The sequence below is a fragment of the Schistocerca cancellata genome, chromosome 1 (assembly GCF_023864275.1).
Source record: "Schistocerca cancellata isolate TAMUIC-IGC-003103 chromosome 1, iqSchCanc2.1, whole genome shotgun sequence".
NCBI lineage: Eukaryota > Metazoa > Arthropoda > Insecta > Orthoptera > Acrididae > Schistocerca > Schistocerca cancellata.
In genome coordinates, this window is record NC_064626.1 from 5,724,127 (window position 1) to 5,744,197 (window position 20,071).

A 20,071-nucleotide genomic window follows, 5' to 3' on the forward strand; every position below is an offset into this window, starting at 1 on the left:
CGCTGGGCGCGTGCAGCCTTCGACACTAGCGGAGGACGCATCTTGTCCCTGGTGTTCAGCGGAGGGCCTGTGCGGGGTGTGGCAGTGTCGTGCTGGAGGGCCCACTGGTAGCGATGTGGGCTACCTCGCCTCGCCACGCCTCGCCTCGCCTCGCCTCACACCAGGTGTCTGCGTAGTTTGCAGTGCATTCGCACCATTCCTATCCCTGTCCCTGTCCCCGTCCCGACTTGTCCCGACTTTGCTCGACTGCCGCTCGCTGCCGCTCGGGTCGTGGTCCATATGACAGCGCAAGCACGACAAACGTCTGCGGGACGAGACGAGACGAGACGAGACGACTAAGGAATAAATTCGTGGTTACAAATCAAATTTGGAACTCAACACACCTACACAACAATAGGCGGTGACGTATTTCAGAAATCAACTGCCGATTCGTACTGTTTTGTCGTTTTCAAAGTCTTCTTGGCAAACTTGGTTAGCACATTCTCCCTCAAACTGAGTTAATTACTGCATTTTCGTACCATTACAGTAGTTTAAAAGGCTTAAAGAAGCATCTTTGTCACAACAGAAAGGTAGTTTGAAAATTGGGCTGGCGACATAACAAAAAAAAAAAAAAAAACAGGAAGGGAGCCAGCAGCACCCGGGTTTCCCAGGCGGTCACCCATCCAAGTACTAGCCGGGCCCGATGATGCTTAACGTCGGTGATCGGACGAGAACCGGTGTATTCATCATGGTATGGCCGTTGACGCTCATCTAATGTAGGAGCACGGCAGAATTCGCGTTCGGCTTTTCTCCCAACACACAAAATGTTAGTTTTCGGCCGCATTTGACGAAAGCGCTTCCTTCCGCAACCGCCAGTTCCTCGAGGACGGCGCGGGGAGGCACGCCCGGCGTCCCAGCAGAGTGACGGCCGAATTGGCGGGCGCACCGCCGCGTGTGTTAGACGCACTGCTGCTCGTTGCACCCCCTGTCATTCGCTGGGCGCGTGCAGCCTTCGACACTAGCGGAGGACGCATCTTGTCCCTGGTGTTCAGCGGAGGGCCTGTGCGGGGTGTGGCAGTGTCGTGCTGGAGGGCCCACTGGTAGCGATGTGGGCTTCCTCGCCTCGCCACGCCTCGCCCCGCCTCGCCTCACACCAGGTGTCTGCGTAGTTTGCAGTGCATTCGCACCATTCCTATCCCTGTCCCTGTCCCCGTCCCGACTTGTCACGACTTTGCTCGACTGCCGCTCGCTGCCGCTCGGGTCGTGGTCCATATGACAGCGCAAGCACGACAAACGTCTGCGGGACGAGACGAGACGAGACGAGACGAGACGACTAAGGAATAAATTCGTGGTTACAAATCAAATTTGGAACTCTACACTCCTACACAACAATAGGCGGTGACGTATTTCAGAAATCACCTGCCGATTCGTACTGTTTTGTCGTTTTCAAAGTCTTCTTGGCAAACTTGGTTAGCACATTCTCCCTCAAACTGAGTTAATTACTGCATTTTCGTTCCATTATAGTAGTTTAAAAGGCATAAGGAAGCATCTTTGTCACAACAGAAAGGTAGTTTGAAAATTGGGCTGGCGACATAACAAAAAAAAAACAGTAAGGGAGCCAACAGCACCCGGGTTTCCCAGGCGGTCACCCATCCAAGTACTAGCCGGGCCCGATGATGCTTAACTTCGGTGATCGGACGAGAACCGGTGTAGTCATCATGGTATGGCCGTTGGCGCTCATCTAATGTAGGAGCACGGCAGAATTCGCGTTCGGCTTTTCTCCCAACACACAAAATGTTAGTTTTCGGCCGCATTTGACGAAAGCGCTTCCTTCCGCAACCGCCAGTTCCTCGTGGACGGCGCGGGGAGGCACGCCCGGCGTCCCAGCAGAGTGACGGCCGAATTGGCGGGCGCACCGCCGCGTGTGTTAGACGCACTGCTGCTCGTTGCACCCCCTGTCATTCGCTGGGCGCGTGCAGCCTTCGACACTAGCGGAGGACGCATCTTGTCCCTGGTGTTCAGCGGAGGGCCTGTGCGGGGTGTGGCAGTGTCGTGCTGGAGGGCCCACTGGTAGCGATGTGGGCTACCTCGCCTCGCCACGCCTCGCCTCGCCTCGCCTCACACCAGGTGTCTGCGTAGTTTGCAGTGCATTCGCACCATTCCTATCCCTGTCCCTGTCCCCGTCCCGACTTGTCCCGACTTTGCTCGACTGCCGCTCGCTGCCGCTCGGGTCGTGGTCCATATGACAGCGCAAGCACGACAAACGTCTGCGGGACGAGACGAGACGAGACGAGACGACTAAGGAATAAATTCGTGGTTACAAATCAAATTTGGAACTCAACACACCTACACAACAATAGGCGGTGACGTATTTCAGAAATCAACTGCCGATTCGTACTGTTTTGTCGTTTTCAAAGTCTTCTTGGCAAACTTGGTTAGCACATTCTCCCTCAAACTGAGTTAATTACTGCATTTTCGTACCATTACAGTAGTTTAAAAGGCTTAAAGAAGCATCTTTGTCACAACAGAAAGGTAGTTTGAAAATTGGGGTGGCGACATAACAAAAAAAAAAACAGGAAGGGAGCCAGCAGCACCCGGGTTTCCCAGGCGGTCACCCATCCAAGTACTAGCCGGGCCCGATGATGCTTAACTTCGGTGATCGGACGAGAACCGGTGTATTCATCATGGTATGGCCGTTGACGCTCATCTAATGTAGGAGCACGGCAGAATTCGCGTTCGGCTTTTCTCCCAACACACAAAATGTTAGTTTTCGGCCGCATTTGACGAAAGCGCTTCCTTCCGCAACCGCCAGTTCCTCGAGGACGGCGCGGGGAGGCACGCCCGGCGTCCCAGCAGAGTGACGGCCGAATTGGCGGGCGCACCGCCGCGTGTGTTAGACGCACTGCTGCTCGTTGCACCCCCTGTCATTCGCTGGGCGCGTGTAGCCTTCGACACTAGCGGAGGACGCATCTTGTCCCTGGTGTTCAGCGGAGGGCCTGTGCGGGGTGTGGCAGTGTCGTGCTGGAGGGCCCACTGGTAGCGATGTGGGCTTCCTCGCCTCGCCACGCCTCGCCTCGCCTCGCCTCACACCAGGTGTCTGCGTAGTTTGCAGTGCATTCGCACCATTCCTATCCCTGTCCCTGTCCCCGTCCCGACTTGTCCCGACTTTGCTCGACTGCCGCTCGCTGCCGCTCGGGTCGTGGTCCATATGACAGCGCAAGCACGACAAACGTCTGCGGGACGAGACGAGACGAGACGAGACGAGACGACTAAGGAATAAATTCGTGGTTACAAATCAAATTTGGAACTCTACACTCCTACACAACAATAGGCGGTGACGTATTTCAGAAATCACCTGCCGATTCGTACTGTTTTGTCGTTTTCAAAGTCTTTTTGGCAAACTTGGTTAGCACATTCTCCCTCAAACTGAGTTAATTACTGCATTTTCGTACCATTACAGTAGTTTAAAAGGCTTAAAGAAGCATCTTTGTCACAACAGAAAGGTAGTTTGAAAATTGGGCTGGCGACATAACAAAAAAAAAAAACAGGAAGGGAGCCAGCAGCACCCGGGTTTCCCAGGCGGTCACCCATCCAAGTACTAGCCGGGCCCGATGATGCTTAACTTCGGTGATCGGACGAGAACCGGTGTATTCATCATGGTATGGCCGTTGGCGCTCATCTAATGTAGGAGCACGGCAGAATTCGCGTTCGGCTTTTCTCCCAACACACAAAATGTTAGTTTTCGGCCGCATTTGACGAAAGCGCTTCCTTCCGCAACCGCCAGTTCCTCGAGGACGGCGCGGGGAGGCACGCCCGGCGTCCCAGCAGAGTGACGGCCGAATTGGCGGGCGCACCGCCGCGTGTGTTAGACGCACTGCTGCTCGTTGCACCCCCTGTCATTCGCTGGGCGCGTGCAGCCTTCGACACTAGCGGAGGACGCATCTTGTCCCTGGTGTTCAGCGGAGGGCCTGTGCGGGGTGTGGCAGTGTCGTGCTGGAGGGCCCACTGGTAGCGATGTGGGCTTCCTCGCCTCGCCACGCCTCGCCTCGCCTCGCCTCACACCAGGTGTCTGCGTAGTTTGCAGTGCATTCGCACCATTCCTATCCCTGTCCCTGTCCCCGTCCCGACTTGTGCCGACTTTGCTCGACTGCCGCTCGCTGCCGCTCGGGTCGTGGTCCATATGACAGCGCAAGCACGACAAACGTCTGCGGGACGAGACGAGACGAGACGAGACGAGACGACTAAGGAATAAATTCGTGGTTACAAATCAAATTTGGAACTCTACACTCCTACACAACAATAGGCGGTGACGTATTTCAGAAATCACCTGCCGATTCGTACTGTTTTGTCGTTTTCAAAGTCTTTTTGGCAAACTTGGTTAGCACATTCTCCCTCAAACTGAGTTAATTACTGCATTTTCGTACCATTACAGTAGTTTAAAAGGCTTAAAGAAGCATCTTTGTCACAACAGAAAGGTAGTTTGAAAATTGGGCTGGCGACATAACAAAAAAAAAAAACAGGAAGGGAGCCAGCAGCACCCGGGTTTCCCAGGCGGTCACCCATCCAAGTACTAGCCGGGCCCGATGATGCTTAACTTCGGTGATCGGACGAGAACCGGTGTATTCATCATGGTATGGCCGTTGACGCTCATCTAATGTAGGAGCACGGCAGAATTCGCGTTCGGCTTTTCTCCCAACACACAAAATGTTAGTTTTCGGCCGCATTTGACGAAAGCGCTTCCTTCCGCAACCGCCAGTTCCTCGAGGACGGCGCGGGGAGGCACGCCCGGCGTCCCAGCAGAGTGACGGCCGAATTGGCGGGCGCACCGCCGCGTGTGTTAGACGCACTGCTGCTCGTTGCACCCCCTGTCATTCGCTGGGCGCGTGTAGCCTTCGACACTAGCGGAGGACGCATCTTGTCCCTGGTGTTCAGCGGAGGGCCTGTGCGGGGTGTGGCAGTGTCGTGCTGGAGGGCCCACTGGTAGCGATGTGGGCTTCCTCGCCTCGCCACGCCTCGCCTCGCCTCGCCTCACACCAGGTGTCTGCGTAGTTTGCAGTGCATTCGCACCATTCCTATCCCTGTCCCTGTCCCCGTCCCGACTTGTCCCGACTTTGCTCGACTGCCGCTCGCTGCCGCTCGGGTCGTGGTCCATATGACAGCGCAAGCACGACAAACGTCTGCGGGACGAGACGAGACGAGACGAGACGACTAAGGAATAAATTCGTGGTTACAAATCAAATTTGGAACTCAACACACCTACACAACAATAGGCGGTGACGTATTTCAGAAATCAACTGCCGATTCGTACTGTTTTGTCGTTTTCAAAGTCTTCTTGGCAAACTTGGTTAGCACATTCTCCCTCAAACTGAGTTAATTACTGCATTTTCGTACCATTACAGTAGTTTAAAAGGCTTAAAGAAGCATCTTTGTCACAACAGAAAGGTAGTTTGAAAATTGGGCTGGCGACATAACAAAAAAAAAAAAAAAACAGGAAGGGAGCCAGCAGCACCCGGGTTTCCCAGGCGGTCACCCATCCAAGTACTAGCCGGGCCCGATGATGCTTAACTTCGGTGATCGGACGAGAACCGGTGTATTCATCATGGTATGGCCGTTGACGCTCATCTAATGTAGGAGCACGGCAGAATTCGCGTTCGGCTTTTCTCCCAACACACAAAATGTTAGTTTTCGGCCGCATTTGACGAAAGCGCTTCCTTCCGCAACCGCCAGTTCCTCGAGGACGGCGCGGGGAGGCACGCCCGGCGTCCCAGCAGAGTGACGGCCGAATTGGCGGGCGCACCGCCGCGTGTGTTAGACGCACTGCTGCTCGTTGCACCCCCTGTCATTCGCTGGGCGCGTGCAGCCTTCGACACTAGCGGAGGACGCATCTTGTCCCTGGTGTTCAGCGGAGGGCCTGTGCGGGGTGTGGCAGTGTCGTGCTGGAGGGCCCACTGGTAGCGATGTGGGCTTCCTCGCCTCGCCACGCCTCGCCTCGCCTCGCCTCACACCAGGTGTCTGCGTAGTTTGCAGTGCATTCGCACCATTCCTATCCCTGTCCCTGTCCCCGTCCCGACTTGTGCCGACTTTGCTCGACTGCCGCTCGCTGCCGCTCGGGTCGTGGTCCATATGACAGCGCAAGCACGACAAACGTCTGCGGGACGAGACGAGACGAGACGAGACGAGACGACTAAGGAATAAATTCGTGGTTACAAATCAAATTTGGAACTCTACACTCCTACACAACAATAGGCGGTGACGTATTTCAGAAATCACCTGCCGATTCGGAACTGTTTTGTCGTTTTCAAAGTCTTTTTGGCAAACTTGGTTAGCACATTCTCCCTCAAACTGAGTTAATTACTGCATTTTCGTACCATTACAGTAGTTTAAAAGGCTTAAAGAAGCATCTTTGTCACAACAGAAAGGTAGTTTGAAAATTGGGCTGGCGACATAACAAAAAAAAAAAACAGGAAGGGAGCCAGCAGCACCCGGGTTTCCCAGGCGGTCACCCATCCAAGTACTAGCCGGGCCCGATGATGCTTAACTTCGGTGATCGGACGAGAACCGGTGTATTCATCATGGTATGGCCGTTGACGCTCATCTAATGTAGGAGCACGGCAGAATTCGCGTTCGGCTTTTCTCCCAACACACAAAATGTTAGTTTTCGGCCGCATTTGACGAAAGCGCTTCCTTCCGCAACCGCCAGTTCCTCGAGGACGGCGCGGGGAGGCACGCCCGGCGTCCCAGCAGAGTGACGGCCGAATTGGCGGGCGCACCGCCGCGTGTGTTAGACGCACTGCTGCTCGTTGCACCCCCTGTCATTCGCTGGGCGCGTGTAGCCTTCGACACTAGCGGAGGACGCATCTTGTCCCTGGTGTTCAGCGGAGGGCCTGTGCGGGGTGTGGCAGTGTCGTGCTGGAGGGCCCACTGGTAGCGATGTGGGCTTCCTCGCCTCGCCACGCCTCGCCTCGCCTCGCCTCACACCAGGTGTCTGCGTAGTTTGCAGTGCATTCGCACCATTCCTATCCCTGTCCCTGTCCCCGTCCCGACTTGTCCCGACTTTGCTCGACTGCCGCTCGCTGCCGCTCGGGTCGTGGTCCATATGACAGCGCAAGCACGACAAACGTCTGCGGGACGAGACGAGACGAGACGAGACGACTAAGGAATAAATTCGTGGTTACAAATCAAATTTGGAACTCAACACACCTACACAACAATAGGCGGTGACGTATTTCAGAAATCAACTGCCGATTCGTACTGTTTTGTCGTTTTCAAAGTCTTCTTGGCAAACTTGGTTAGCACATTCTCCCTCAAACTGAGTTAATTACTGCATTTTCGTACCATTACAGTAGTTTAAAAGGCTTAAAGAAGCATCTTTGTCACAACAGAAAGGTAGTTTGAAAATTGGGCTGGCGACATAACAAAAAAAAAAAAAAACAGGAAGGGAGCCAGCAGCACCCGGGTTTCCCAGGCGGTCACCCATCCAAGTACTAGCCGGGCCCGATGATGCTTAACTTCGGTGATCGGACGAGAACCGGTGTATTCATCATGGTATGGCCGTTGACGCTCATCTAATGTAGGAGCACGGCAGAATTCGCGTTCGGCTTTTCTCCCAACACACAAAATGTTAGTTTTCGGCCGCATTTGACGAAAGCGCTTCCTTCCGCAACCGCCAGTTCCTCGAGGACGGCGCGGGGAGGCACGCCCGGCGTCCCAGCAGAGTGACGGCCGAATTGGCGGGCGCACCGCCGCGTGTGTTAGACGCACTGCTGCTCGTTGCACCCCCTGTCATTCGCTGGGCGCGTGCAGCCTTCGACACTAGCGGAGGACGCATCTTGTCCCTGGTGTTCAGCAGAGGGCCTGTGCGGGGTGTGGCAGTGTCGTGCTGGAGGGCCCACTGGTAGCGATGTGGGCTTCCTCGCCTCGCCACGCCTCGCCTCGCCTCGCCTCACACCAGGTGTCTGCGTAGTTTGCAGTGCATTCGCACCATTCCTATCCCTGTCCCTGTCCCCGTCCCGACTTGTCCCGACTTTGCTCGACTGCCGCTCGCTGCCGCTCGGGTCGTGGTCCATATGACAGCGCAAGCACGACAAACGTCTGCGGGACGAGACGAGACGAGATGAGACGAGACGAGACGACTAAGGAATAAATTCGTGGTTACAAATCAAATTTGGAACTCTACACTCCTACACGACAATAGGCGGTGACGTATTTCAGAAATCACCTGCCGATTCGTACTGTTTTGTCGTTTTCAAAGTCTTCTTGGCAAACTTGGTTAGCACATTCTCCCTCAAACTGAGTTAATTACTGCATTTTCGTTCCATTATAGTAGTTTAAAAGGCATAAGGAAGCATCTTTGTCACAACAGAAAGGTAGTTTGAAAATTGGGCTGGCGACATAACAAAAAAAAAACAGTAAGGGAGCCAACAGCACCCGGGTTTCCCAGGCGGTCACCCATCCAAGTACTAGCCGGGCCCGATGATGCTTAACTTCGGTGATCGGACGAGAACCGGTGTATTCATCATGGTATGGCCGTTGGCGCTCATCTAATGTAGGAGCACGGCAGAATTCGCGTTCGGCTTTTCTCCCAACACACAAAATGTTAGTTTTCGGCCGCATTTGACGAAAGCGCTTCCTTCCGCAACCGCCAGTTCCTCGTGGACGGCGCGGGGAGGCACGCCCGGCGTCCCAGCAGAGTGACGGCCGAATTGGCGGGCGCACCGCCGCGTGTGTTAGACGCACTGCTGCTCGTTGCACCCCCTGTCATTCGCTGGGCGCGTGCAGCCTTCGACACTAGCGGAGGACGCATCTTGTCCCTGGTGTTCAGCGGGGGGCCTGTGCGGGGTGTGGCAGTGTCGTGCTGGAGGGCCCAGTGGTAGCGATGTGGGCTACCTCGCCTCGCCACGCCTCGCCTCGCCTCGCCTCACACCAGGTGTCTGCGTAGTTTGCAGTGCATTCGCACCATTCCTATCCCTGTCCCTGTCCCCGTCCCGACTTGTCCCGACTTTGCTCGACTGCCGCTCGCTGCCGCTCGGGTCGTGGTCCATATGACAGCGCAAGCACGACAAACGTCTGCGGGACGAGACGAGACGAGACGAGACGACTAAGGAATAAATTCGTGGTTACAAATCAAATTTGGAACTCAACACACCTACACAACAATAGGCGGTGACGTATTTCAGAAATCAACTGCCGATTCGTACTGTTTTGTCGTTTTCAAAGTCTTCTTGGCAAACTTGGTTAGCACATTCTCCCTCAAACTGAGTTAATTACTGCATTTTCGTACCATTACAGTAGTTTAAAAGGCTTAAAGAAGCATCTTTGTCACAACAGAAAGGTAGTTTGAAAATTGGGCTGGCGACATAACAAAAAAAAAAAAAAAACAGGAAGGGAGCCAGCAGCACCCGGGTTTCCCAGGCGGTCACCCATCCAAGTACTAGCCGGGCCCGATGATGCTTAACGTCGGTGATCGGACGAGAACCGGTGTATTCATCATGGTATGGCCGTTGACGCTCATCTAATGTAGGAGCACGGCAGAATTCGCGTTCGGCTTTTCTCCCAACACACAAAATGTTAGTTTTCGGCCGCATTTGACGAAAGCGCTTCCTTCCGCAACCGCCAGTTCCTCGAGGACGGCGCGGGGAGGCACGCCCGGCGTCCCAGCAGAGTGACGGCCGAATTGGCGGGCGCACCGCCGCGTGTGTTAGACGCACTGCTGCTCGTTGCACCCCCTGTCATTCGCTGGGCGCGTGCAGCCTTCGACACTAGCGGAGGACGCATCTTGTCCCTGGTGTACAGCGGAGGGCCTGTGCGGGGTGTGGCAGTGTCGTGCTGGAGGGCCCACTGGTAGCGATGTGGGCTTCCTCGCCTCGCCACGCCTCGCCTCGCCTCGCCTCACACCAGGTGTCTGCGTAGTTTGCAGTGCATTCGCACCATTCCTATCCCTGTCCCTGTCCCCGTCCCGACTTGTCCCGACTTTGCTCGACTGCCGCTCGCTGCCGCTCGGGTCGTGGTCCATATGACAGCGCAAGCACGACAAACGTCTGCGGGACGAGACGAGACGAGACGAGACGAGACGACTAAGGAATAAATTCGTGGTTACAAATCAAATTTGGAACTCTACACTCCTACACAACAATAGGCGGTGACGTATTTCAGAAATCACCTGCCGATTCGTACTGTTTTGTCGTTTTCAAAGTCTTCTTGGCAAACTTGGTTAGCACATTCTCCCTCAAACTGAGTTAATTACTGCATTTTCGTTCCATTATAGTAGTTTAAAAGGCATAAGGAAGCATCTTTGTCACAACAGAAAGGTAGTTTGAAAATTGGGCTGGCGACATAACAAAAAAAAAACAGTAAGGGAGCCAACAGCACCCGGGTTTCCCAGGCGGTCACCCATCCAAGTACTAGCCGGGCCCGATGATGCTTAACTTCGGTGATCGGACGAGAACCGGTGTAGTCATCATGGTATGGCCGTTGGCGCTCATCTAATGTAGGAGCACGGCAGAATTCGCGTTCGGCTTTTCTCCCAACACACAAAATGTTAGTTTTCGGCCGCATTTGACGAAAGCGCTTCCTTCCGCAACCGCCAGTTCCTCGTGGACGGCGCGGGGAGGCACGCCCGGCGTCCCAGCAGAGTGACGGCCGAATTGGCGGGCGCACCGCCGCGTGTGTTAGACGCACTGCTGCTCGTTGCACCCCCTGTCATTCGCTGGGCGCGTGCAGCCTTCGACACTAGCGGAGGACGCATCTTGTCCCTGGTGTTCAGCGGAGGGCCTGTGCGGGGTGTGGCAGTGTCGTGCTGGAGGGCCCACTGGTAGCGATGTGGGCTACCTCGCCTCGCCACGCCTCGCCTCGCCTCGCCTCACACCAGGTGTCTGCGTAGTTTGCAGTGCATTCGCACCATTCCTATCCCTGTCCCTGTCCCCGTCCCGACTTGTCCCGACTTTGCTCGACTGCCGCTCGCTGCCGCTCGGGTCGTGGTCCATATGACAGCGCAAGCACGACAAACGTCTGCGGGACGAGACGAGACGAGACGAGACGACTAAGGAATAAATTCGTGGTTACAAATCAAATTTGGAACTCAACACACCTACACAACAATAGGCGGTGACGTATTTCAGAAATCAACTGCCGATTCGTACTGTTTTGTCGTTTTCAAAGTCTTCTTGGCAAACTTGGTTAGCACATTCTCCCTCAAACTGAGTTAATTACTGCATTTTCGTACCATTACAGTAGTTTAAAAGGCTTAAAGAAGCATCTTTGTCACAACAGAAAGGTAGTTTGAAAATTGGGGTGGCGACATAACAAAAAAAAAAAACAGGAAGGGAGCCAGCAGCACCCGGGTTTCCCAGGCGGTCACCCATCCAAGTACTAGCCGGGCCCGATGATGCTTAACTTCGGTGATCGGACGAGAACCGGTGTATTCATCATGGTATGGCCGTTGACGCTCATCTAATGTAGGAGCACGGCAGAATTCGCGTTCGGCTTTTCTCCCAACACACAAAATGTTAGTTTTCGGCCGCATTTGACGAAAGCGCTTCCTTCCGCAACCGCCAGTTCCTCGAGGACGGCGCGGGGAGGCACGCCCGGCGTCCCAGCAGAGTGACGGCCGAATTGGCGGGCGCACCGCCGCGTGTGTTAGACGCACTGCTGCTCGTTGCACCCCCTGTCATTCGCTGGGCGCGTGTAGCCTTCGACACTAGCGGAGGACGCATCTTGTCCCTGGTGTTCAGCGGAGGGCCTGTGCGGGGTGTGGCAGTGTCGTGCTGGAGGGCCCACTGGTAGCGATGTGGGCTTCCTCGCCTCGCCACGCCTCGCCTCGCCTCGCCTCACACCAGGTGTCTGCGTAGTTTGCAGTGCATTCGCACCATTCCTATCCCTGTCCCTGTCCCCGTCCCGACTTGTCCCGACTTTGCTCGACTGCCGCTCGCTGCCGCTCGGGTCGTGGTCCATATGACAGCGCAAGCACGACAAACGTCTGCGGGACGAGACGAGACGAGACAAGACGAGACGACTAAGGAATAAATTCGTGGTTACAAATCAAATTTGGAACTCTACACTCCTACACAACAATAGGCGGTGACGTATTTCAGAAATCACCTGCCGATTCGTACTGTTTTGTCGTTTTCAAAGTCTTTTTGGCAAACTTGGTTAGCACATTCTCCCTCAAACTGAGTTAATTACTGCATTTTCGTACCATTACAGTAGTTTAAAAGGCTTAAAGAAGCATCTTTGTCACAACAGAAAGGTAGTTTGAAAATTGGGCTGGCGACATAACAAAAAAAAAAAAACAGGAAGGGAGCCAGCAGCACCCGGGTTTCCCAGGCGGTCACCCATCCAAGTACTAGCCGGGCCCGATGATGCTTAACTTCGGTGATCGGACGAGAACCGGTGTATTCATCATGGTATGGCCGTTGGCGCTCATCTAATGTAGGAGCACGGCAGAATTCGCGTTCGGCTTTTCTCCCAACACACAAAATGTTAGTTTTCGGCCGCATTTGACGAAAGCGCTTCCTTCCGCAACCGCCAGTTCCTCGAGGACGGCGCGGGGAGGCACGCCCGGCGTCCCAGCAGAGTGACGGCCGAATTGGCGGGCGCACCGCCGCGTGTGTTAGACGCACTGCTGCTCGTTGCACCCCCTGTCATTCGCTGGGCGCGTGCAGCCTTCGACACTAGCGGAGGACGCATCTTGTCCCTGGTGTTCAGCGGAGGGCCTGTGCGGGGTGTGGCAGTGTCGTGCTGGAGGGCCCACTGGTAGCGATGTGGGCTTCCTCGCCTCGCCACGCCTCGCCTCGCCTCGCCTCACACCAGGTGTCTGCGTAGTTTGCAGTGCATTCGCACCATTCCTATCCCTGTCCCTGTCCCCGTCCCGACTTGTGCCGACTTTGCTCGACTGCCGCTCGCTGCCGCTCGGGTCGTGGTCCATATGACAGCGCAAGCACGACAAACGTCTGCGGGACGAGACGAGACGAGACGAGACGAGACGACTAAGGAATAAATTCGTGGTTACAAATCAAATTTGGAACTCTACACTCCTACACAACAATAGGCGGTGACGTATTTCAGAAATCACCTGCCGATTCGTACTGTTTTGTCGTTTTCAAAGTCTTTTTGGCAAACTTGGTTAGCACATTCTCCCTCAAACTGAGTTAATTACTGCATTTTCGTACCATTACAGTAGTTTAAAAGGCTTAAAGAAGCATCTTTGTCACAACAGAAAGGTAGTTTGAAAATTGGGCTGGCGACATAACAAAAAAAAAAAACAGGAAGGGAGCCAGCAGCACCCGGGTTTCCCAGGCGGTCACCCATCCAAGTACTAGCCGGGCCCGATGATGCTTAACTTCGGTGATCGGACGAGAACTTTTTTTTTTTTTTTTTTTTTTTTTTTTTTTTTTTTTTTTTTTTTTTAATTACTGCATTTTCGTACCATTACAGTAGTTTAAAAGGCTTAAGGAAGCAACTTTGTCACAACAGAAAGGTAGTTTGAAAATTGGGCTGGCGACATAACAAAAAAAAAAAAAAGGAAGGGAGCCAACAGCACCCTTTTTTTTTTTTTTTTTTTTTTTTTTTTTTTTTTTTTTTTTTACTCTCTTTATTTTTTTTTTTTTTGTGCGAGATCAGCATTTTTCTTATTGGTTTCTTTTTTTTTTTCTTTATTTTTTTTTTTTTTTTTTTTTTTTTTTTTTTTTTTTTTTTTTGAGATCCTTTAGGAGAACAAAGGTCCATTGTGGCCAGCGGAAACATGTCCAAAACGATGTGAGAAAGGAATACCATCCGCTGAAGGTGTGGATATAACGTGAGGAAGGAAGAACGCAAACGCGAAACACAAATAAAAAACCATTCTAGAAGGACAATGACCACAAGTCAGCAGCGGAGGCCTCCCGCCGCAAGAGAAAAGCAAAAGTAAAGAGACTCTCAAAGAAAATTTAAAAAATAAAAAACACACACGAACGAGCACACTATACGTGCCAAATATGTCCGGCGCACGGTAAAGGTGAATTCTACACAATTCCGGCAGCAGCAAACATATTTCGTCTTCTCGATAAGCTTGATTTCCGTGCCCAAGAGGCAACCGTTTCAACACAAAATATCTTTAAGCACCGTCTCACAGTTCAGGGACAAGTCAATTGACAGTCCTGCAATAGTCACAAAAATTTAGGAAAAGTCAGCAATTAGGGAACAAATCGTCAAATCCAGGAGAGAAAAAAAAAAAACCAATATGGCAATCCTAAGGACAACCTCCCAAAATGGCGGAAGAGTAGTCGAGCCGGTGAGACAAATTAACTGTCATACATCAAGAATAGAACAATGATATCATTCCGCACATTCCACCAAAAGGAACAGTGGAATGGAAAGTACATAATCATGGCAGGAGAGAAATATGTAATTTAGTAAAGGCGGTCCGTAGAGGTACATCTAAAAATCGGGCATAATTGGAAACATACTGCGGGTTACGTTTCTCCCGCCCATAGTAGTCCCAAAGATACGTCAAAAACTGCAAGCGATCCATGAGTCGAAGAGAAAAAATCGCATGTGCAGCATGCGCAGCGATCCACACGGTAGCGTTTCTCTTGGTGGCAGGATACGGCCGCCAGTCGGGAACCAGGATATACAAAGGCTGTATGGCACGCGGGGTAGTCCGATTGATCAATGCCAACATCTCACGGGTGGCATCCCATACCTCTTGAAACTGGGGGCACACAAAACGGTGTTCGATCGTGTCCTCAGCCGCGCACCGCCCGCAGAGGCCACTCGGGAGGAGATTGATTGCGTGGAGTTTCGCATTCGTGGCAACGGTGCGATTCACAACTTTATACCAGGTGGCCCGAACATCGGATGTCAACAATTTACTGGAAATGTTGGACCACACCGTCCGCCAATCGCATTGCGGCAGCCTCAACTCCCATTTGTTAGTCGGCAGAGTTCCGCGGAGGGCCTCTGCGATCGCGCTGACGCTACCCCTGCGCCGGTCGTCGCCTATCAGATAGCTAGTGTGGAGGAAATACTGGCGAACGAAATTCAATCTGTACGGGATAGCCTGGACAGAGACAGGCGCGCGGAGAGAAGCAGGGCGGTAAAGGTCGAAGAGTACCGACGTGGGGCTAAGCCCCGCATTGGCTATTACACGGTTGGTTCGGTGGAGCAAAAGGGCAGCACACTTTGAAGGAAAATCAACCATACCGACGCCGCCCCTGTCCGGCGGGAGCGTGCAAATATTGTAGGCGACTTTAAAGATTTCGCCTCGCCAGACCAACCAAGAAACAGCATGCTTGATTGCCCGTTCAATCTCCTTCGGCACCGGCAAAACTTGAGCCAAGTACCAGGCCTTGGCCAACACCTGGGTATTTACAACCGAAGCTCTATCCAGCAAAGACAAATTTCGTTTGGCGGCAGCCTGAGTCGCCGCTCGTACAGAATATAACACCGCGCGCCAATTTATCACCGCCATTTGTTGTACATTGGCAGTCATCTGGATCCCGAGAATCTTATGTCGCAACCTTACGGTATACCAATCACGACGGACAGCCCTCATGGTCGCAGTAAGCGGCAGTAAGATGGACTTACGGGGGTTCACAACCGCACCCGATGCCGTTTCAAATTGGTGAAGAATGAGGCGGAGCGTATCAATATCATCGGGACGTTGGATAAAAACACCCAAGTCGTCCGCATACGCCCGACAGACAAGCGAACCCGTACCAAACGGGACACCGTGGCAAACATTTGTTATCTTACGGATCAGAGGATCCAACGCTAAAACGAATAATCCCATGGAAAGTGGGCACCCTTGGCGGACGGATCTGTTCATCCTGAGGACATCACCGGCCTGGCCATGAAAAAGGATTCTGGATGTAGCCGATTTCAGAAGGTTAGATATCACATGCGTGAATGTTAAACCAAATCCAAACTTAGACATGACCCGCCGCAAGTACTCGTGACTAATTCTATCAAACGCGTTATGAAAATCAATGGAAAGTATCGCAGCCCGGCCGCCACGGCGTGACGAGGCAGAAGCGATACACTCACGATACGCGAGTACAGCGTCATAAATATTCCGTCCAGGTACGGCACACGATTGAGAAGGACTAATGACGGTCTTCAACGCCGGCCGCAAACGGTGGGAAAAGCAGCGTGCTATGATTTTATAATCGGCGTTTAAGAGTGTGATCGGCCGTAAAGTCACCGCACTTGGGATGCCAGTGGTTTTCGGGATGAGGACGACGAGACCCTCTAAAAATTCTTCCGGCACATCGAGACCATTATGTATTTCATTCACCATGGCAACAAAAGTATCAGTTAAAAGACCGGAAAATTTCACATAAAATTCCACAGGAATGCCGTCATGGCCAGGGGCCTTTCCCTTCGGGCTAGCCTTAACGGCGGCAGAAACATCAGCAGCTGTAAAACGCTCATTTAAAAGAAGTCTATCCTGACGCGTTAAAATAGAAGGCAGGTCGTGTAAAAACATCTGCAAGGAGGCTTCATTCAAAGGTTGAGATTGAAAGAGATTAGAGTAGTGATCGTAAATTTCGTCCTGAATCACCCGGCAATCTGAAGTCCTAAGACCGTCACGCGTTATCCAGTCGGTGAATAAAAGTTTTTCACGCCGCAGACGGGCCCGTCGTAAATGATACAATGAAAGCGGTTCCTCCAAAGTGGGATCGAAAGGCCTGCTACGGACAACAGAGCCCTGTGCCTTCCGATGCAGATGGTTTAAAATCTTCGTCTTAATTTTCCGTAACGTGGGAAGGAGTTCAGGGCGGTCGGTAACCCGAGTAATTAAATCCTGTAAACAATCGCGATAGAAAGCGACCGTCATCACTTCCCAATGGGCCTTGTCACGACAGTAATTAATGAGCAGAGTACGAATAGCCGGTTTAGCGTGACGGAGCCACCAATCGACAGTAGAACCCGCCTGTGGGCGGCTCTGAAGAAGTTGGTGCCACAACAAATGCACCTGTTCGACAAGACTGACGTCATCCAAAACACTAACATTGAATTTCCAGTAGGATCGCGTACGTTCTGGGCGAACAGACGGAACATTAAAAGCACACAAATAACCACAATGATCCGAAAAAGCGACGGGAGCAACTTCTGCCTGCAAGATTTGAGCAGCGAGGTCCGGCGATATATAAAATCTGTCCAATCTACTATGCCCAGTAGGATAAAAATAAGTAAAACCTGTAGCAGTCGGACTAAAACAAAGCCACGTGTCCTCAAGTTTAAAAGTGTCAACTAAAGTTTGCAGTGCAAGACACTTATTCGCCGTCGGCTCCTGGTCGGCATCACGCAAGACACAATTAAAATCACCACCTAAGATGATCCGTCGGTGGTTTCGATGGAAGAGCTGACATAAATCATGATGGAAAAAAGTATCCCTCAGACGTTTATTGTCAGTTCCAGAGGGGGCATACACGTTAACAAAAAATATGTCGCAGATAACACATGCCAACCCTCGTCCATTCGGTAAAATTTCTACGTGTTTATACTCTAAACCGGGCGTGATTAAAATAGCCGTACCAAAGGTCGCTTCCGGATCAATATTAAGAATTACATTATAGGCAGTAAGATGCGGGACAACGTCAGCTGTTATTTCTTGAAGGAAAACCACATCGCAACGAGCAGATTGCAAAAAGTGTAAGAGGGCGTGAACTTTACGGTCACTTCGGATGTGATTGATATTAAGGGTGAGGACGCGTAACTGGTGGAATGCACGCGTCAGGGTGGACTCTGTAACTTAAGCGGAACTAGAAAAAGTGATCCTCCTCCACATCATCAGACCACTGCATGGTGTCCGAAGGAGCAGGTGCGGCGTCCGGAACGGGCCGGGAAGCGGGGGCGGTGGGCACCGACACAGGTGGACCGTGTACGAAAGGTGCGTCGCGACGCTCTTGGACCAAAGTATCCGTCAGTCCCTCAACCGCCTGGTCGAAGGTGACGTCGACGCCCTCAGTGGGCGCCGTTTTCGAACGCTTCTTTGACCTTTTACGCTTCGGTTTTGGATCGGCAGGGGCGGACTGAGTGGAAGCTTGGGACACCTCACTTTCGGCACCGCTAGCATCCGCCTCGCCGGCGGTGGACGGGCCCGGCTGTGACGGCAATTTCCGCTTGTCTGTCGGCGGGGCGGGGACTGAAATCGGCCGTGGTGACGCGACCAACATTTCAGAAGTCTCCGGAACGGGCACGTCCGAAACACTGACGGCTGGCAAATCAGCAATACGGACCTCGCGAGGGGTGTGATCGGCAGGTAAACTTTGTTCTGACACAACCGGGGGAACGACAACTGTGGGCGGAGTCACATTGTCAGACACAGGAGCCTCAGCTGCAGGAGCGGCAGAAACCGGTCGGTCGGGCGGGGTGATCGAGGGGGGTCCAACCAACGCGCCCGCATACGTGGAGGTATCAGCAGCTTCGCGCGGCAGCTGAGCCGGCCTGCGTAAAGTGCAGGTTTGTCGCAAATGATCTGTTTTGCCACACACGGAGCACGTCTGCGGCTGCCCACTATAGCTGAGGAAAGCGCGCGTGCCAGCAATGAGCAAATACGACGGTATATGTTTCTTCAAATCTACACGGACCGTCCGAACACCACTCAGAACCCGGTACCTAAATCCTGCAGGCCACACATCATTCTCCACACTAAGCACGGTGCCAAATTCTCCGAGTTTACGAGCAATGGCCTCATTTGGGCATTCGAACGGAACATTATAAACTTTCACATTTCGAATGCCGAAGCCTGCCGGCAGAATCAAAACATCAGACAAAGCACCGTCCACGTGCTTAAACTTCTTAACTCCACCACTTTCGGTAACAAGCTTGTCTACAAAATCCGCGGTCGGAAGTTTCAAAAATACAGAGTTTTGAATAAAGTCAAGCTGGATACCGATCAAATCAGATTCGGGAATACGCAATTCGGAAAATACCCATTCGTGTACATCAAAAGGCGACGGTCTAGCCGCGTTCCTATCAAAAACACACTGTACGGAGTTAGCACGATTCATAATAAAGCGTCAATAAACTTACAGGAACTAGTAGAGAAGAGAGAACGCTGCGAGGCGCAGCACCAAACACGCGACGAAGACACCGCCTGCAGCACACGAAGGTGTCAGCAGGCACGAGCCTAACACACGTCCGGCTGGGCGCGTGCAGCCTTCGACACTAGCGGAGGACGCATCTTGTCCCTGGTGTTCAGCGGAGGGCCTGTGCGGGGTGTGGCAGTGTCGTGCTGGAGGGCCCACTGGTAGCGATGTGGGCTTCCTCGCCTCGCCACGCCTCGCCTCGCCTCGCCTCACACCAGGTGTCTGCGTAGTTTGCAGTGCATTCGCACCATTCCTATCCCTGTCCCTGTCCCCGTCCCGACTTGTGCCGACTTTGCTCGACTGCCGCTCGCTGCCGCTCGGGTCGTGGTCCATATGACAGCGCAAGCACGACAAACGTCTGCGGGACGAGACGAGACGAGACGAGACGAGACGACTAAGGAATAAATTCGTGGTTACAAATCAAATTTGGAACTCTACACTCCTACACAACAATAGGCGGTGACGTATTTCAGAAATCACCTGCCGATTCGTACTGTTTTGTCGTTTTCAAAGTCTTTTTGGCAAACTTGGTTAGCACATTCTCCCTCAAACTGAGTTAATTACTGCATTTTCGTACCATTACAGTAGTTTAAAAGGCTTAAAGAAGCATCTTTGTCACAACAGAAAGGTAGTTTGAAAATTGGGCTGGCGACATAACAAAAAAAAAAAACAGGAAGGGAGCCAGCAGCACCCGGGTTTCCCAGGCGGTCACCCATCCAAGTACTAGCCGGGCCCGATGATGCTTAACTTCGGTGATCGGACGAGAACCGGTGTATTCATCATGGTATGGCCGTTGGCGCTCATCTAATGTAGGAGCACGGCAGAATTCGCGTTCGGCTTTTCTCCCAACACACAAAATGTTAGTTTTCGGCCGCATTTGACGAAAGCGCTTCCTTCCGCAACCGCCAGTTCCTCGAGGACGGCGCGGGGAGGCACGCCCGGCGTCCCAGCAGAGTGACGGCCGAATTGGCGGGCGCACCGCCGCGTGTGTTAGACGCACTGCTGCTCGTTGCACCCCCTGT

General features: G+C 52.8%; 1 protein-coding gene and 14 non-coding genes across 15 annotated transcripts in view; all 15 read right to left on the reverse strand.

The window, feature by feature from the left end:
* Positions 1-625: 625 nt before the first annotated feature.
* Positions 626-744, reverse strand: LOC126101587 (5S ribosomal RNA). Its single transcript, XR_007522349.1, has one exon. It is a non-coding gene; the product is annotated as a 5S ribosomal RNA (ribosomal RNA).
* An 851-nt stretch (positions 745-1,595) lies between these two features.
* On the reverse strand, positions 1,596-1,714 carry LOC126101137 (5S ribosomal RNA). The gene has a single exon (XR_007522274.1). It is a non-coding gene; the product is annotated as a 5S ribosomal RNA (ribosomal RNA).
* Positions 1,715-2,561: 847 nt separating this feature from the next.
* LOC126101446 (5S ribosomal RNA) lies at positions 2,562-2,680 on the reverse strand. The gene has a single exon (XR_007522322.1). It is a non-coding gene; the product is annotated as a 5S ribosomal RNA (ribosomal RNA).
* An 853-nt stretch (positions 2,681-3,533) lies between these two features.
* Positions 3,534-3,652, reverse strand: LOC126101370 (5S ribosomal RNA). Its single transcript, XR_007522312.1, has one exon. It is a non-coding gene; the product is annotated as a 5S ribosomal RNA (ribosomal RNA).
* An 853-nt stretch (positions 3,653-4,505) lies between these two features.
* LOC126101453 (5S ribosomal RNA) lies at positions 4,506-4,624 on the reverse strand. Its single transcript, XR_007522323.1, has one exon. It is a non-coding gene; the product is annotated as a 5S ribosomal RNA (ribosomal RNA).
* Positions 4,625-5,476: 852 nt separating this feature from the next.
* Positions 5,477-5,595, reverse strand: LOC126101460 (5S ribosomal RNA). Its single transcript, XR_007522324.1, has one exon. It is a non-coding gene; the product is annotated as a 5S ribosomal RNA (ribosomal RNA).
* An 854-nt stretch (positions 5,596-6,449) lies between these two features.
* Positions 6,450-6,568, reverse strand: LOC126101468 (5S ribosomal RNA). The gene has a single exon (XR_007522325.1). It is a non-coding gene; the product is annotated as a 5S ribosomal RNA (ribosomal RNA).
* Positions 6,569-7,419: 851 nt separating this feature from the next.
* LOC126101475 (5S ribosomal RNA) lies at positions 7,420-7,538 on the reverse strand. The gene has a single exon (XR_007522326.1). It is a non-coding gene; the product is annotated as a 5S ribosomal RNA (ribosomal RNA).
* An 856-nt stretch (positions 7,539-8,394) lies between these two features.
* Positions 8,395-8,513, reverse strand: LOC126104412 (5S ribosomal RNA). The gene has a single exon (XR_007523309.1). It is a non-coding gene; the product is annotated as a 5S ribosomal RNA (ribosomal RNA).
* Positions 8,514-9,365: 852 nt separating this feature from the next.
* On the reverse strand, positions 9,366-9,484 carry LOC126101589 (5S ribosomal RNA). Its single transcript, XR_007522350.1, has one exon. It is a non-coding gene; the product is annotated as a 5S ribosomal RNA (ribosomal RNA).
* An 851-nt stretch (positions 9,485-10,335) lies between these two features.
* Positions 10,336-10,454, reverse strand: LOC126101141 (5S ribosomal RNA). The gene has a single exon (XR_007522275.1). It is a non-coding gene; the product is annotated as a 5S ribosomal RNA (ribosomal RNA).
* An 848-nt stretch (positions 10,455-11,302) lies between these two features.
* LOC126101482 (5S ribosomal RNA) lies at positions 11,303-11,421 on the reverse strand. Its single transcript, XR_007522327.1, has one exon. It is a non-coding gene; the product is annotated as a 5S ribosomal RNA (ribosomal RNA).
* An 854-nt stretch (positions 11,422-12,275) lies between these two features.
* LOC126101378 (5S ribosomal RNA) lies at positions 12,276-12,394 on the reverse strand. The gene has a single exon (XR_007522313.1). It is a non-coding gene; the product is annotated as a 5S ribosomal RNA (ribosomal RNA).
* Positions 12,395-17,720: 5,326 nt separating this feature from the next.
* The window catches only part of LOC126148542 (uncharacterized), a gene marked incomplete at its 5' end in the record, with an annotated part of 95,356 nt that continues 93,005 nt past the window's right edge, over positions 17,721-20,071 (reverse strand). Inside the window, 2 exons of the mRNA XM_049915766.1 lie at positions 17,721-18,405; positions 18,577-18,706. Coding sequence (XP_049771723.1) covers positions 17,721-18,405; positions 18,577-18,706 — 815 coding nt within the window. The remainder of the gene's footprint in view (positions 18,406-18,576; positions 18,707-20,071) is intronic.
* LOC126101385 (5S ribosomal RNA) lies at positions 19,729-19,847 on the reverse strand. Its single transcript, XR_007522314.1, has one exon. It is a non-coding gene; the product is annotated as a 5S ribosomal RNA (ribosomal RNA).